General features: G+C 46.7%; 1 protein-coding gene across 3 annotated transcripts in view; it reads right to left on the reverse strand.

The window, feature by feature from the left end:
- Positions 1-587: 587 nt before the first annotated feature.
- The window catches only part of LOC144132998 (protein-cysteine N-palmitoyltransferase HHAT-like), a 39,818-nt gene continuing 23,112 nt past the window's right edge, over positions 588-17,293 (reverse strand). Inside the window, exons 6-11 of one of the 3 annotated variants that reach the window (XM_077665782.1) lie at positions 12,523-12,638; positions 9,062-9,268; positions 6,553-6,588; positions 5,440-5,641; positions 4,153-4,294; positions 588-1,237 (exon numbers count right to left, since the gene is read on the reverse strand). In XM_077665782.1, coding sequence (XP_077521908.1) covers positions 1,056-1,237; positions 4,153-4,294; positions 5,440-5,641; positions 6,553-6,588; positions 9,062-9,268; positions 12,523-12,638 — 885 coding nt within the window. In that variant the 3' untranslated portion in view covers positions 588-1,055. The remainder of the gene's footprint in view (positions 1,238-4,152; positions 4,295-5,439; positions 5,642-6,552; positions 6,589-9,061; positions 9,269-12,522; positions 12,639-17,293) is intronic. The other 2 variants (XM_077665780.1, XM_077665781.1) reach the window with 2 other exon arrangements.

Raw genomic sequence — 17,293 nt, forward strand, 5'->3', positions numbered from 1 at the left:
AAGAAATCAAAGTAGGCTAGCAGGTGTGCCTTTAAATTTGAAAGTGTTCATTATGGGCAGAGCACCTCGAGAACACTTCACTGGCATCTATTCCAGGTAAGTCGTACAGCCGCACTCTACCGATGCCCGGTACCACGTTACTACACTTCGGACGCCGTACTAACCTGTGTTATTTTTGAATTTCCTTCAACTTCATTTGTTTAAAGCGCGCTCAAGGCAAAGATGAAACAAAACACAAAGCACCCAAAGACGTTATTACGTAGGGTCAAAGGCCCCAAAGCGCAACGAGACTAAATGACAGGCTAGTTATTAAACATAAGAAAACACCTTGCGAGGCTAGTCGGTGATGCATTGTATTCTTGAAAAATTAATCCAGCGCTACATTTTAAGACGACGACACAGAAAGCACTTGACAGGACGGGTGCTGGCTCCAACTATTTTTATTCAATAATAATAATTGGGTTTGGGGGAAAGGAAATGGCGCAGTATCTGTCTCATATATAGTTGGACACCTGAACCGCACAGTAAGGGAAGGGATAAAGGAGGGAGAGAAAGAATAAAGGAAGAAAGGGGTTCCGTAGTGGAGGGCTCCGGAATAATTTCGACCACCTGGGGATTTTTAACGTGCACTGACATCGCACAGCACACGGGCGCCTTAGCGTTTTGCCTCCATAAAAACGCAGCAGCCGCGGTCGGGTTCGAACCCGGGAACTCCGACCAGCACACGCAAGTTACATTTATGAATAATGAAGGTACTGAGCGAATGTGCGTTCATGACTGCAGGAAAAAAACGAAAACCTAGAAGATTAAGTTCTTACTGTGTCCTCGTGTTAAAATGTAGCGCTGGAGAACTTTTTTGAGAATACAGTTAGTGAACATGTTTTTGAAGAAAGAACCAGCATAAGCAGGCGCGACACAAGACCGAAGAGGGGCACAGGATAGTGGCTGGCACTTTTCTGTGTTGTTTCGAGTCATTTTTATGCTGGCTCTTGCTTTTTAAACCAGAGTGCAACGTTCGTCTGACATCAGTTCCTTAAAGGCACAGGGCGAGTAGATCACAGCACTTCCAAAGGCTGGAACGTGGAATGCTCGGCCGCTTCTTCAGTAAACAACGGCAGTGTGCGGCCTGGAGTTGCTTCTTTTGCAGCCCCTGAGGCCTCGCAGTCCATGGCATCCTGCGAAACGTGGGCGCCGAAGTAAAGGGCCACCAGCACGGGTACCAGCGGCAGAGGGAACCCTATACGGACAAGGAAGGAAATCAAGGGCGACTTTGGCGAGAGAAAGGGCAAGGAATTCAACAAGTACCACACCCGCTATGGCATCAAGGCGAACGCACAATTCCTACCACTGAAGAACACGCCGCAAACTCTCCATATTCCTAGCCCGCGTAACTGCATTAGGACTAAAGTATGCGGGGAAAAGGTCTTGGATATCAGGGCCGCTCATAAAGCAACCGTCTACAAGTAAGCCTTCCATAAGCGCATCAGTGGAGATAAGTGCGATAACAAAGGCCTCCCCAATATACGCCTGTCCTGATCAAGCTGTGGATAACGGATGTCTGCAGACTTCTCATTTCGTCTCTGCACCTGATTCTTTGCCATGCTGGGCCCCACGTCTCCCTTCCCTTGGAATCCATTCTGTTACCCTGATAGGGAGTATTTGTTCTTGACCAAATCATTGGGATTCACTGTGTAGCATGTTATGTCCACGACGTTATTGATTTGTTCTTGTTGGTTTCCTTATTTATTCGAGCATATGTCTGGAATAAACATTCAGTTTATGAGTAGCGCTCGTTTTCGTCTGTCCACACTTTTCCTCGTTTTTCCGCGCCAACTTCTTCAGCATACAAGTAATAAGGCTTTCTTCTTCTATGCAGGGTGTTTCACCTAAGACTTCACACAGCTTTTAAAAATAGGCTTTTTTAGTTAGAAGAGCATTTTTTTTTTTCGTATACCACTGTCAGCTCGGCGTAGTACATCAGAATACAGCTAAGACTTGCGAACTAGCAGGCTGTTTAAATAATAATGAATAGTTAAATTTTTAACTACTGCTGTTAGGCTGCATAACTATTGAAAGGCGTGTAGCTAACCGTAAGTCATATCCCTATCATTTTATAGAATTTCGAAAACGCGGTTACCCTCTGTGCTGTGGCCCAACAAATGTTGGCTATTTCGACGAGTTACGTGCACTGGAGAGGTTGCTTTGCCTGAAAGCTTCTCGAAAGCGCATGTATTTTTGCGCAATGTAACCAAACTTTGTTGGGCCACAGCGCAGAGGGTAACTGCGTTTTCGAAATTTTGAAGACAGATAGGGATATGACTTACGGTGGGCTACACGCCTCTCGGTAATTAAGGAACCTAACAGCACTAATTGAAAAGCTGGCTGTTCAGTTTTAGTTAACCAGCCTGCTAATTAGCACGTGTTAGCTGTATTCTGATGTATTACGCCGCTGATAGTGCTACGCCGAAAAAAGCGCTCTTCTAACTCAAAAAGCCTATTTTTAAAAATCTTACAAAGTCTTAGGTGAAGCACCCTGTATGGTAAGGACTTGGAGTCGTCTTTTGTCGTTCCTGCCTCGCTGCTTAATTCTTGCTATACTTATTTTTCCTGAGTTGCGTGTTTCCTGCGTTGTTTTAAGAACAACATAGATTTGCCTGCATAGCCAACTAGCTACATTAAAAAACGGTTCGACCTCACCAACGCAACGGTAGTATTGTGCAGCCTGCTCGGAGAGAGAGAGAGTAAATACTGTCAGAATAAAGATCACACGCACCATACGTTTTATCTTCGGATACGAACGCCACAAGCAAAGCATCACTTCAAAGGGCATTCTGCAAAGGACTATTTTCTTTCAATTCAGGTTAATGCAGGTAGGCATTCTTACGAGAAACTCCTGGTCATGCACTGTCGACTACAAACGTAAGCTTCGGTGCAAGAAGATGCATTTAAGTGTCCTGCCGAACTGGAGCTCAATTTTGTTACCATTCTGAGACAAGCCACTGTTCGTGAAACTACAAAGGATGTTCATTTCAAGTTAATTATCCTTATTTTTCATAAAAACGCACATGCGTTTTCTGGCTTTTGACAGCTTGACAGGGCCCGGCAACAATGAACAAAAAGGCAAGCAATAACAAGGAGGGGGGGGGGGGGGGGGGCACTTGTAATGCTGCTGCACAAGTCATTACAGAAGAATCGACTGCTGGGCGAGTTGGTGCATGACTCGAAGATACAAGGCGCAGGAGTAGACAGTACGAACAAAGAAGGAACATGGACAAGGCGCTTAGTGCAACTGTAGTTTATTGCACGAGCTCGACTTTTATAACAAGGTGCAAGGGGAAAAAAACGACCAAGCGAAACGCACGCATGACTGTGACGATAGCTGTGTCGACATCAAATCGCACTCTCGGCCAAATACACAAGCTCTTTTTTTGTCAAAGATACAAAGGGGGCGCTCACACATACCTCACCTGCTGTTTTGATTAGGAAGGCTTCAACTATTTCTCTAGAAAAGGACATCAGAGAAATAGTTGACCCGCCGCGGTGGCTCAGTGGTTAGGGCGATCGACTACTGATCCGGAGCTCCCGGGTTCGAACCCGACCGCGGCGGCTGCGTTTTTATGGAGGAAAAACGCTAAGGCGCCCGTGTGCTGTGCGATGTCAGGGCACGTTAAAGATCCCCAGGTGGACGAAATTATTCCGGAGCTTTCCTCTACGGCACCTCTGTCTTCCTTTCGTCTTTCACTCCCTCCTTTACCCCTTCCCTTACGGCGCGGTTCAGGTGTCCAACGATATATGAGACAGATTCTGCGCCATTTCCTTTCCCCAAAAAACCAATTATTAGAAATAGTTGAAGCCTTTCTAATCAAAACAGCAGGTGAGGTATGTGTGAGCACCCCCTCGGTATCTTTAACAAAAAAAGAGCTTGCGTATTTGGCTGGGAGTGCGATTTGATATCGACACAGCTGTCGGCACTGTCATGCGTGTGTTTCGTTTCGCTGTTTTTTTCCCTTGGTCGAGCTCATGCAATAAACTACAGTTGCAGTAAGCGCCTTGCCCGTGTTCCTTCTGTATTCGTCCTGTCTGCTCCTGTGCCTGGTACCTTCGAGTCACTACACCTGGTTGCAAAACTTACTAAAGCGCATGAAAGCTTACCGAGAATGACCCTATTGAAGAACATAGTGGTTATCTCCATGTCGGCTAGGTAGAACATGCAGGCGAATATGGTGAGCAGGTAGTGGGGAGATCCCAGGACGGCCTTGATGAACCGTCTTTGTCCAGGATCAATGTGCTTTGACTGCAAAGAGGAGCAAATGGCTTCGATTCATCCCTAATCCCTATGACGACTATTTTTTTTTATGTACAAGTAGAAACAATTTTAGGCATCGCGCCTATTTCCGTGGACCTAATTTCGCGTCGGCTCTTCGCGGCAAAACTTTTCCGTCCGCCCTGCAAGGCTGACCTGGATCCAGGTCAACTCTTCAAGAGCACTCGCTATAACATATGGTGTGGTTTTCGTTTCGTGACTGCGGACGGCTTGGCCACTGAAAAAAAAAAGAAAAAGACAGTGCGATTGTTACTCTGTTCAAAAGGGGAAACGCTGTATCGCGATTCGATTTCTCCCTTGTCACTGCCGCATCACAGTAACTAAGCCAGAAACGGAAGGGTCCAAGTACTTCCTACTTAAACGTGGCAGCAAAGCCAGCGTAAAAGCAGTGCTTCTTTCAGCAAGAGCAAGGACGCGCGACTGGCGGCGTTTCGAGTAACTGCAACAAATAGAACGCGGCTTCTACATCGAGGCCCGAGTTCGTTACTCCAATAGCTACGACGCACTGTGCAATACGTTATAACTATTCCGCCCCAGTAAAACCAGCAGACTTTGTGACAGCTAGAGTTTGAAGGATACTCCATGCAAAAAAGGTTAGTCATTGGCTGGCGATTTTGCACCCGCCCGCCAATCACGATAGAGAAATACTCAGTACGGGAAGCGTTGACCGACGTCTCGAACGAATTCCCCAACAAGCACGAGCATTCCTTGCATGGAAACGCCATCAAGGACGTCACGTCTCATTGGGGGACACCACCGGCTCAAGCTTACGAACAGGAACACGGTTCCGATGGGGCATAATGACCATCATTATCACGAGCCAGGTTCGTCCACTGCAAAACAAAGGCCTCTCCCATGTAGGGCTGTCCTGGTCAAGTTGCGGCTACCTTATGGCTGCAGACCTCTTAATTTCGTCTCATCACCTGATTATTTGCCACGCTCGGTCCTACGTCTCCCTTTCCTTGGAATTCACTCTGTAACCCTAACTAACCTCCGGTTTTTCGTTTCATCCTAAGTCCACTACAGTCATAATACTACACTTAACATAGCGACTACAAAGGGTTCCATCGGGTTACGATAATTCCTTCCCCAACGGCGAACGGTGACTTGCGTACTTCGAATGTCTTGCAGCAGTCCAGCGTCCTGATCTGCGCTAACACCAGCTCGACAGCGATGCCCAAGAAGCTGAGCGAGGCCCAGAAGGTGACGGCGGGGGTCATGCCGTGCCACACCCAGACGCTCGCGAAGGCCACGGCGACGGCCAGCAACTTCCTGTGGGTCTTCCTCTTGGACCCCGCTATGGGCAGGTAGATGTACCTGCCGACAAGAGACGATCGTGTTCTGTTTCATGCCGTAGCAAAACGATGGAAAACAATACGAACTGAAAGCTAGTACAGATTTTGCTGTCTTCAACAACAATATCTTTACACGAAACATTGCGACTCGAATAACTTGTAGACCCGCCGCGATGGCTCAGTGGTTAGGGCGCTCGACTACTGATCCGGAGTTCCCGCGTTCGAACCCGACCGCGGCGGCTGCGTTTTTATGGAGGCAAAACGCTAAGGCGCCCGTGTGCTGTGCGATGTCAGTGCACGTTAAAGATCCCCAGGCGGTCGAAATTATTCCGGAGCCCACCACTACGGCACCTCTTTCTTCCTTTCTTCTTTCACTCCCTACTTTATCCCTTACCTTACGGCGCGGTTCAGGTGTTTGCCGATATGTGAGACAGGTACTGCGCCATTTCTTTTCCCAAAAACCAATTATTATTGTTATTTTTATTATTATTACCTTCGTTAACATCCCTGCCTTTCTCTTCTCCTCTTTATCTATCTATCTATTATTAACTTGTAACGCCATCCTTAAAACTGATAAACGGATTGGTTGCGAGGTTCTCTGCAGTGTGACGTCAGTAGTCGTGATAACCAAAAACAGCCTAACTGAGTCCACTTCAGGACAAAGAGATTTCCCACTTAACTCCATTTAACCATGTCTTGCGCCAACTGCAGCCACCTTATCCCCACAAACCTCCTAATCCCATCTGTCCATCTGATTCACTGCTACGCCTTGCTATGTTTGTCTAGCCTTGGAATCTATTGCGTTAGCTTAAAGGACCATTGGTTATCTTCCCTTCGCCTTACACGCCCCACCTATGCCCGTTTGGATATCATAACTGACGTTGTGTTTCCTGGCTCGCACTATCCTGAAATCCGTAGTAAGAGGAGCCATACTTTTTAATCCACAGATGAAGGCCGTGGTCGAAGTACCTGGAAAAGAGCACGAAACAGCGTTATTGCTGCGAAAATTCGTTTTCAATCGCGGCGAGAATTGCCGAAAACTAGCAGAACCGAAAAAGCAGAACCGATTACAATCTAAGTTGTTCTGTTCTTGCAAACTATTTGAAAGGAAATTTCTGATGGCACTGAAGCACGGTGGATAAAAATAGAATATTACCAACAACACATGAGGTGTCAACAAATGTGGATGCATTAGAACTCAAGACAAGGACAGATTTTCCTTTTTGAAGTTGATTTTGTCTGAATTGCGTTGCAGTCTTCAAGCGTTTCAAAAACAGAAACGCAAAGTATACCAAATTCACAGCGCATCTGCTTAAATTATTATTTTAAACAAGTGCTCTGATTGCTTCAAAATCTACCCAGCCTTGGAAGTTCAGCTCCACACATTTGACTACGGAAATCAAGATTAAATATTCCAGCCATCGTAGCATTTCTTACTCTCACTCATCAAAGTTAACAACTCCTATAATAAGATAGATGATTTTTAAAATTAACTGGGCCACCTAATTTTATTATACGTTGGCACTGCGATAGCATTCGTGGCTGCTATTGCCCTTACCGGAAGTGACGTCACATCCTGTCTGGTAACGTCAATTACCTCCAGCCAATAGGAATGCTCCGGTCTGGCGACATCACTTCCCTCCAGCCAATCAGCGAATTTAGCTTCTGACGACACATTTTTTTCCGATCAGGATCCTAATGCTATCTCAACAAAACAGCCGTTAGCAACAACCCATGGCCCGTAGATCCTGCGTGCAGGAGCGTTTAGTCCGCTAACCAATCACACCGGTAAACGAAGTCAACATGTTTCATTCTACTAAACAAGTTTCGATGCTTTAAAATCATTGAGTTCATAACTGGATGAGACAATGACCTTCAATGGCTCACGAAGTCAAACCGAACTTAACTGCGCGGTGGTATGGCCCAAGTCATGGTAGTATAACCACGTGATCATATGACTATGATTACTGGGTGCCTGACCTAGACCCTTGACCTTGGCATTTGATTTGCGACAGCGGGCACCACATCGACAATGACCTTCTATGCCTCACAAGGTCAAACAGAACTAAACTGCGTTGTGGTATGGTCCAAGCTATGGTAGTATGACCACATGATCGTATGACCATGATCATTAAGTGTCTGTCCTTGACCTTTGACCTTGACCATTGACCTTGACATTTTATTTGAGACAGTAGAGGCCATGCTTAAATGAGCTTTCGCTCGTATAACTTGGTTCAAGCCACGTCGAGCCCCAGAAATTGAAAATTGGTTGTTGGGGAAAGGAAATGGCGCAGTATCTATCTCACATCTCGGCGGACACCTGAACTGCGCCGTAAGGGAACGGATAAAGTAGGGACTGAGAGAAGACAGGAAGAAAGAGGTGCCGTAGTGGAGGGCTCCGGAATAATTTCGACCACCATTTTCCTTTTCTTGTGATGACAAGAGAATGTTGAACAACAGGCTACTTACCCGCCGCGGTGGCTCAGTGGTTAGGGCACTTGGCTACTGATCCGTAGTTCCCGGGTTCGAACCCGACCGCGGAGGCTGCGTTTTTATGGAAGCAAAACGCTAAGGCGCCCGTGTGCTGTGCGATGTCAGTGCACGTTAAAGATCTCCAGGTGGTCGAAATTATTCCGGAGCCCTCCACTGCGGCACCTCTTTATTCCTTTTTTCTTTCACTCCCTCCTTGATCCCTTCCCTTACGGCGCGGTTCAGGTGTCCAACGCTATATGAGACGCCATTCATTTCCTTTCCCAAAAAACCAATTATTATTAAACAGGCTACTTCCTTGTAGCACTGGAACCACTACACCAAGCAAGAAATATATATATATATATATATATATATATATATATATATATATATATATATATATATATATATATATATATATATATATATATATATATATATATATATATATATATATATATATATATATATATAGATAGATAGATAGATAGATAGATAGATAGATAGATAGATAGATAGATAGATAGATAGATAGATAGATAGATAGATAGATAGATAGACAGACAGATAGATAGATAGATAGATAGATAGATAGATAGATAGATAGATAGATAGATAGATAGATAGATAGATAGATAGATAGATAGATAGATAGATAGATAGATAGATAGATAGATAGATAGATAGATAGATAGATAGATAGATAGATAGATAGATAGATAGATAGATAGATAGATAGATAGATAGATAGATAGATAGATAGATAGATAGATAGATAGATAGATAGATAGATAGATAGATAGATAGATAGATAGATAGATAGATAGATAGATAGATAGATAGATAGATAGATAGATAGATAGATAGGTAGATAGATAGATAGATAGATAGATAGATAGATAGATAGATAGATAGATAGATAGATAGATAGATAGATAGATAGATAGATAGATAGATAGATAGAACAGACCTCCAGAAATGTGAACAGAGGTGGCTCCTAAAGATGCATTTTGGAGGAGCCGGGAGCTGGTGCCCCTCGATCCTGGCAACGCCACCAGACAAGCCGTACTGGATGCGGTACTTCATGAAGAACAGCATGTTGAGCGCCAACCCGTAGCCCACGAGGCTGGTGAGGTCGAGTCTCGCGATCAAGTAAGGCGCCTTCTTCAGTGCTGAACTGCGTGGCAGAAAATAACCAGCTGGATGAAAACGTCGGACCGAAATGTTCAGTGGAAGGCACGGCTCGGCGGCACCCCAGTCTTCTTTCCGAAGGTATTTCCAAACGTATGCTCGTGATGCCCTGTCATATTCTTAGCGTTTCCCTATTGAAAACTATGTACAGGTTTGAATAGGAAACAAATAGGATTATGGCACATTTCGTTTAACATTATAGGATGAAGCTTCCAAAGCGATTCAGCCTTTGAGTGACTCCTTAGTGGAGGGCTCCGTATAACTACCATTACCCATGGTTAATCACCGTGCACTTACATCACACAGTGCATGCAAGTCGTGGGTTCGAACCCGCCCACTATGGTAGCACTTCGATGGAGGAAAAATGTCAAAATTCCATGTACTGTGCATTGTAAGTGCCCGTTAAGAACCCCAGGTGGTCGAAATTATCCGGAGCCCTCCACTACGGCGTCCCTCATAGACTGAGCCGCTTTGGGACGTCCATCCTATAAAGCCAAACCAAATGTGCCATAATCCAATTTGCTGACCCGTTCAAACCTATATACGTTTTTCAGTAGGGTTGTCTTGACTGAGTCAGAAAATATATAGCAGTACATGCACAAGCTGCACCGACAATGTATTGCGCGGTGACGTATACAGCTCTTTCGAGTGTCGAAAAGCCGTCGGCGTAGAACTAGTCGGCACCGCCTGTCGGAAATAATCGGGGGCTGGGTAAAAAAATCGTATCATGGTAATTTGTGGTTCTAATGATTGATGATTGATTGATGTGTGATAGGCTATGACGAGTTAATGAAATCATTGTAATTACTTAACTAGCAAAAAAATTAAAAAGTTGAAAAATCGAGGTACAAAGGTCTCAAAATGCTCAAAATGAAAACCGAATGCTTTATGATGCTAATTAGGAACATTTAAAGTGTGTAATTGTTCAAATAATGAATTGAAACAGTGGACAAAAATTAAAATTGTGTTCAAAGGTGTCAAACTGCTCACATTGTAACGTTTAACCCACTACGCTATCGAGTCATGCATCAAGGCGGAGCTTAAGTGTCGTAAAATTATTTTGCAAATAAATTATTCGTCGGAGGCACACAGCGCCACTTATGTGCTTCTGACATCTATTACCCTAATGCACTCATCCGTAGAAATAAATCCCCGCGAAGGTACCATGCTATATACTATACTTCTAAGTGCAAAAGCCCTTTTAAAACCTTGCATTCTCGTGATCTGAACTGATTGCGTTGTGGTCGGCCAGACGCGTTGGAAAGTGGCGATCCAACGACAGTTCAGGCGATGTGAGTGTCTGTTTGCCAAAAAAAATCCAGTCCTTTACGCCTAGAGCTTATTCCAGCTCTTTAATTGCGCTTTGAGAGCGATTGATGCTTATCGTGTCTGCATTCAGCGACCGTGTCAAGTTTACAGCACCACTGGCTCACGCAAGCGTTAGCGACAGTTCGTTCCCATTTTCTTCATTCCGATCAAAAAAAAAAGCGATGTGTGATAACTCGAACTAATCCAGAATGATGCCTTCGGCTACGGCGTTATGGCACCGGCCAACGAAAAATGGGAACATTGCGCGCACGGAGTATTGAATATGTGCTGCACATAAGCCTTTAACAGGCTGGGCTCAAGCGCCCCACACTTGCAGCTGCTTCATAACACGGTCATCATCAGCTTCTGTTTATGCTGTACAAAGCACCGCGCAGCTCTCCATGAGCGGCTATACTTAATGCCATAATAACAGGAGCGTAATTTTCCTTCCTTTGTTGGCTCCCGTGTGCTGTGCGATGTCAGCGCACGTTAAAGATCCCCAGGTGGTCGAAATTATTCGGGAGCCCTCCACTACGGCACCTCTTTCTTCCTTTCTTCTTCCACTGCATCCTTTATCCCTTCCCTTACGGCGCGGTTTACCCGCCGCGGTGGCTCAGTGGTTAGGGCGCTCGACTACTGATCCGGAGTTCCCGGGTTCGAACCCGTCCGCGGCGGCTGCGTTTTTATGGAGGAAAAACGCTAAGGCGCCCGTGTGCTGTGCGATGTCAGTGCACGTTAAAGATCCCCAGGTGGTCGAAATTATTCCGGAGCCCTCCACTACGGCACCTCTTCTTCCTTTCTTCTTTCACTCCCGCCTTTATCTCTTCCCTCACGGCGCGGTTCAGGTGTCCAACGATATATGAGACAGATACTGCGCCATTTCCTTCCCAAAAAACCAATTATATATATATATATATATATATATATATATATATATATATATATATATATATATATATATATATATACCTTTTTCGAAAAAGGCTGGTCCTCCAGCCGAAACGTCGTGAATTAAATCCTGTTATGTTTCTTTAATTTTTGGTGATTTTATATATATATATATATATATATATATATATATATATATATATATATATATATATATATATATATATATATATATATATATATATACACGGCGCGGTTCAGTTGTCCAACGATATATGAGACAGATACTGCGCCATTTCCTTTCCCCCAAAAACCAATTATTATTATTGTTGTTGGTGCAACTTGGCCAATACAACTCGAAATTGTCGGCAGTGCGTGTCCTGAATGGCGACAAAAATTGTTTGTGGTTTAGCTGCGCCATACCAAATTGCAAATCGAAAGCTTAGTTTGGCTGTGGTTTTATTTGGTCAGGCGTTCCCTGTCCTTTTCCATATACCTAGCATGGCCAGCCATGTCTTTGGGATCGTCAGACTCGGCCCGGCGCCCCCGATACACAGTCGCAACACTAGCGGGGAGCCGCCGGCTCCGCGCTTTTCATTGCTTCCGCCGGCGCAGTTGTGGCGCGTCACGTGGCGCATGACGTCATATGGTTCGACGCACGGCGGAGGATCGGTTGTTCGGCGGCTCGGCGGTGCGGCATGTCCCCGTGGTTGGGACGCCAAGCTCCGGCTGTTGCAAGGCCGGTTTCTCGGAGCCAAGTTTGCCCGCTCCTGCTAGGCCAGTAAAGCTTTCGCTTTAAAAACGTCTGTCCTCTCATAACCATCGAAATTCTTGCCATACACCAACAGCGTTTTCTTGGGCATCTGCCCTGCACGCAAGAGAACTGGCTCATTCGCGACCCCAAAACATGCGTGATACCAACAGAACTCGCGCTAGACCTTGCCTATAAAATGCAGTCTTTACAAAAGACTGCAGTTCCAAAATACTTGGTGACTGTCTGTCTAGCTAAAAGAAAATCCGTCGCATTTCTTGTCTGCGATTTACCTGTAGAAGTAGTGGCACATCAGGTCCATGAGAAGGAAGTGAACCGCGGTCCGCAAAAGTCCAGCGACGCACGTCACGAACTCTCGCAACGTAACCGCTGGCCTCGGTTTCTCCGCCTGCGAATCGGTACGCCAGGAAGGTGCGCGTAGCCATCGAACTTGATGGAAAAGTACAGTTACATTAACCTCTTCGCAGCCCTAAAAATAGTGTAATGCTAAACAACGAATATAAAGAGAAAAATGTCATCATCATCTTCATCGGCCTGACTACCCCCACTGCAGGGCAAAGGCCTCTCACATGTCTCTCCAATTAACCTTGTCCTTTGCCAGCTGCGCCCACCCTATCCCTGGAAACTTCCTAATCTCATCCGCCCACCTAACTTCCTGCCGCCCACCGCGCTACCCTTGTCTTCTCTTGGCATCCACTCCGTTAGCCTTAAGGATCATCGGTTATCTTGCCTTCGCAGTACATGCCCTGCCCAAGCCCATTCCTTCATCTTGATTTTGACTAAGATGTCATTAACCCGCGTTTGTTCATTCACCCACTCTTCCCGCTTCCGGTCTCTTAACGTTACACCTATCATATTTCTTCCCATAGCTCGCTGCGTTGTCCTTAACTTGAGCTGAACCCTTTTCGTTAGTCTCCAAGTTTCTGCCTCGTAGGAGAGTAACGGTAAGATACAGCTGTTGTGTACTTTTCTTTTGAGGGGTACTGGTAAACTGCCATTCATGATCTGAGAGAACTTGACATATGCGCTCCACCCCATTCTTGTCCTTCTAGTTATTTCCCTCTCATGATCCGGATCAGCTGTCACTACCTGCCCTAAGTAGACGTACTTCTTTACCACTTCCAGCACCTCGCTACCAATTGCGAACTGCAGTTCCCTTGCTAGTCTGTTGAACATTGCATTGGTTTTCTGGCAAAATTCTAGAGGCCTGCGTACTGTGCGATGTCAGTGCACGTTAAAGAACCCCAGGTGGTCGAAATTTCCGGAGCCCTTCACTACGGCATCCCTCATAGCCTGAGTCGCTTTCGGACGTAAAACCCCAATAAACCAAACCCACCGTTCTGCTCTGCCTGTCTAACTCATTGATCATGATTTGCAGTTCATCTCATGAGTGACTCAGCAAGAAAATGTCATCAGCGAATCGCAGGTTATTCAGGTATTCTCCATTAACTCTTATCCCCAACTGATCCCAATTCAGGCCTTGGAATACCTCCTGTAAACATGCGGTTAATGGCATTGGCGAGATCGTGTCTCCTTGCCTGACGGCCTTCCTTATTGGAATTTTATTGCTGACTTTATGGAGGACTATGGTAGCTGTGCAGTTCCTATCTTCCAGTATTTTGACATAAGGCTCTTCTACACCCGGATTCTGCAATGCCTGTATGACTGCAGCCGAGGTTTCCACTGAGTCAAATGCTTTCTCGTATACAATGAAGGCTATATATAGGGGTTGGTTACATTCTGCGCATTTCTCTACCACTTGACTGATAGTTTGAATATGAACTATTGTTAAATATCCTTTACGAAAGCCTGCCTGATCATTTGGTTGATTGAAGTCTAAGGGTCCACTAACTCTATTAGCGATTACCTTAGTAAGTACCTTGTAAGCAACGAACATTAAGCCGATCTAGCGGACACTGAGGATCAACAGAAGCTGGACTCTATCCATATCGATAGGGTACCGCCTTCCAATCGCAGGGAACACTCTCACCGAAAACGAAGCTGTTCACCGTAAGCAATCCGCCGTGGTGGCCCAGTGGTTAGAGCGCTCGGCTACTGATCCGGAGTACCTGGGTTCGAAGCCAGCCGCAACGGCCGCGTTTCGATGGAGGCGAACACCCCACCCAAAAGATCCCCATATGGTCGAAATCATTCCAGAGGCCTCCACTATAAGGCATTTATTCTCTATTAATAATAATAATAATTGGTTTTTTGGGAAAAGGAAATGGCTCAGTATCTGTCTCTATATCGTTGGACACCTGAACCGCGCCGTAAGGCAAGAGATAAAGGAGGGAGTGAAAGAAGACAGGAAGAAGAGGTGCCGTAGTGGAGGGCTCCGGAATAATTTCGACCACCTGTGGATCTTTAACGTGCACTGACATCGCACAGCACACGGGCGCTTTAGCGTTTTTCCTCCATAAAAACGCAGCCGCCGCGATCGGGTTCGAACCCGGGAACACCGGATCTAATAATAATAATAATTGGTTTTGGGGGGAAAGGAAATGGCTCAGTATCTGTCTCATATATCGTTGGACACCTGAACCGCGCCGTAAGGGAAGGGATAAAGGAGGGAGTGAAAGAAGAAAGGAAGAAGAGGTGCCGTAGTTGAGGGCTCCGGAATAATTTCGACCACCTGGGGATGTTTAACGTGCACTGACATCGCACAGCACACGGTCGCCTTAGCGTTTTTCCTCCATAAAAACGCAGCCGTCGCGGTCGGGTTCGAACCCGGGAACTCCGGATTCGAACCCGACCGCGGCGGCTGCGTTTTATGAACACCGGATCAGTAGTCGAGCGCTCTAACCACTGAACCACCGCGGCGGGGCTTTATTCTCTATTTCTTCTTTCATTCCCACCTTCCTCTCTTTCCTTACGGCGCGGTTCGGGTGTCCACCGAAACGTGAGACAATTATTGCGCCATTTCCTTTCCTCAAAAACCAATTTTCAATTCACCGCAAGCGAGGGTAGTTGAAATTTCATAGAGACAGGTGGACCCGCCGGGGTGGCTCAGTGGTTAGGGCGCTCTACTAATGATCCGGAGTACCCGGGTTCGAGCTCGACTGCGGCGGTTGCGTTTTTATGGAGGAGGCGAAACGCAAAGGCGCCCGTGTGCTGTGCGATGTCACTGCACGTTAAAGACCCCCGGGGGAACTGTACTGTTCCATCCTTCCTTTATCCCTTTCCTTACGACGCGGTCCAGGTGTCCAACGATGTATGAGACAGATACTGCGCCATTTCCTTTCCCCAAAAAACAATTATTATTATTAGAGACAGGTGGGGCTGCTCGACCAGTAAACGTGCATAAAACAAACCAGCATGCTGCTGGCCGGTGTGCTTTCCTTCAATGATTCCCCTGTATGTATCTCATCTTACGCTTTCTAAATAAACACCAAAAATGAAAACCGCAGGAATCAATGGACCCGCCGTGGTGGCTCAGTGGTTAGGGCGCTCGGCTTCTGAGCCGGAGCACCCGGGTTCGAACCCGGCCGCGGCGGCTGCGTTTCGATGGAGGCGAAACGCTTGGGCGCCTGTGTGCTGTGCGATGTCAGTGCACGTTAAAGATCCCCAGGTGGTCTATATTATTCCGGAGCCCTCCACGCGTGGAGCGTTGGCTTCTTGGCTTATATACCAAGACGGTATACTGTGCATGGCAATGCTGCAATATTTTAATCTGGATTTTAACGAGGAATGCCCGCATTGTAGATGCGCGTTCTCGGACGTGTACCACATGGTGTGGGCATGCCCCTCTAACCCTGCTTACCCCCATTCCCCTCGCCTACCCGAGAGAGCTGGGATGCTGCCCTGCTCGGCTGCTCTACGTTAGAGAGCCAAAGAGCCCTCGTCGATACGCCCCAGCTGCCGTAGAAGCCACAGGGGTCCCCGACTAGGGACCTCTCCTATAGAATTTTCAAGGGGCTGGCCCTTAAGGCCAGTCCCAACTCTCCTGTAAATAGCCATAAATAAATGTTTTCCACCACCACTACGGCTCCTCTTTCTTCCTTTCTTCCCTCAGTCCCTCCTTTATCCCTTGCCTTACGGCTCGGTGGGGGTGTCCGCCGATAACTGAGACCGATACTGCGCCATTTTCTTTCCCCAAAACTAATTTTCATTTTCATTTTTAATCAATGGCGCGATTTTGAAAAGGACAGGCGGCTGTCACTCCTTTTGTTTGGCATCATAAAGGAAGGAAGCATGTTACGCAGTACAGCCAGACTTCATCAGCCATTGTCCGCTGATGTCGTGGGTGGTGAAAACATTTATTGCGGATGAATAGGAGGTATGTTTGGATCAGCCCGTAAGGGACCGATCCGTACAAGCACTAGGTGGAGGTCCCTAGTATGAGACCCTAGTGGCGGTTGCCGCCGCCCGGGCGCGCCCGACTAAGGCTTGTTGGGCCTGTAAGTCGTGGCAGCCGAGCAGGGTCGCCTCCCAGTCCTCCCGGGTTGGGTTGGGGATGGGGGGAATAGCGGGGTTGGAGGGGCAGGCCCAAACCATGTGATAGGTGTCAGAGGACACTGCACTGCAATGTGGGCAGCTGCCACTAAAGGAGGGGTCAAAATGTTTTAGCGCTGCCGGGCACAGCAATGTATTGGTGAGAAGGCGGAGAAGGAGCCGCTCATCCGCCTTCTTCAGGCCTTTACATGGACTAGGGTAAAGGCGATGACAATTTTGATAATATGTTGTAATATCTTTGAATGTATAGACCGGATTAAAATCGGGTTCCTGATCGGATGGGGAGGAGAAAACAGCCCGGTGAGAGAGCGCGCGGGCGGCTGCGTCTGCTGCCTCGTTTCCTGCCAACCCCTGATGAGCAGGGGCCCATATGAGGTAACGGTGTGCGGGGTCCGTATCCCGTATGCAATTTTGGTATATTCGATAGGCTAGGAAGGGAGTGCAGCCTTGTTCGACGTTCCGACAGGCCCCTCGCGAGTCGGTGATTATGTATTTTGAATTGGAATGTGAGGCCGCGAGAGCAATCGCGACCTCTTCTGCTTGTGTTACACTGCGGGCTCTGAAAGTTAGGCCGTTAACTGTGTTGCTGTT

The sequence above is a fragment of the Amblyomma americanum genome, chromosome 5 (assembly GCF_052857255.1).
Source record: "Amblyomma americanum isolate KBUSLIRL-KWMA chromosome 5, ASM5285725v1, whole genome shotgun sequence".
NCBI classification, from domain to species: domain Eukaryota; kingdom Metazoa; phylum Arthropoda; class Arachnida; order Ixodida; family Ixodidae; genus Amblyomma; species Amblyomma americanum.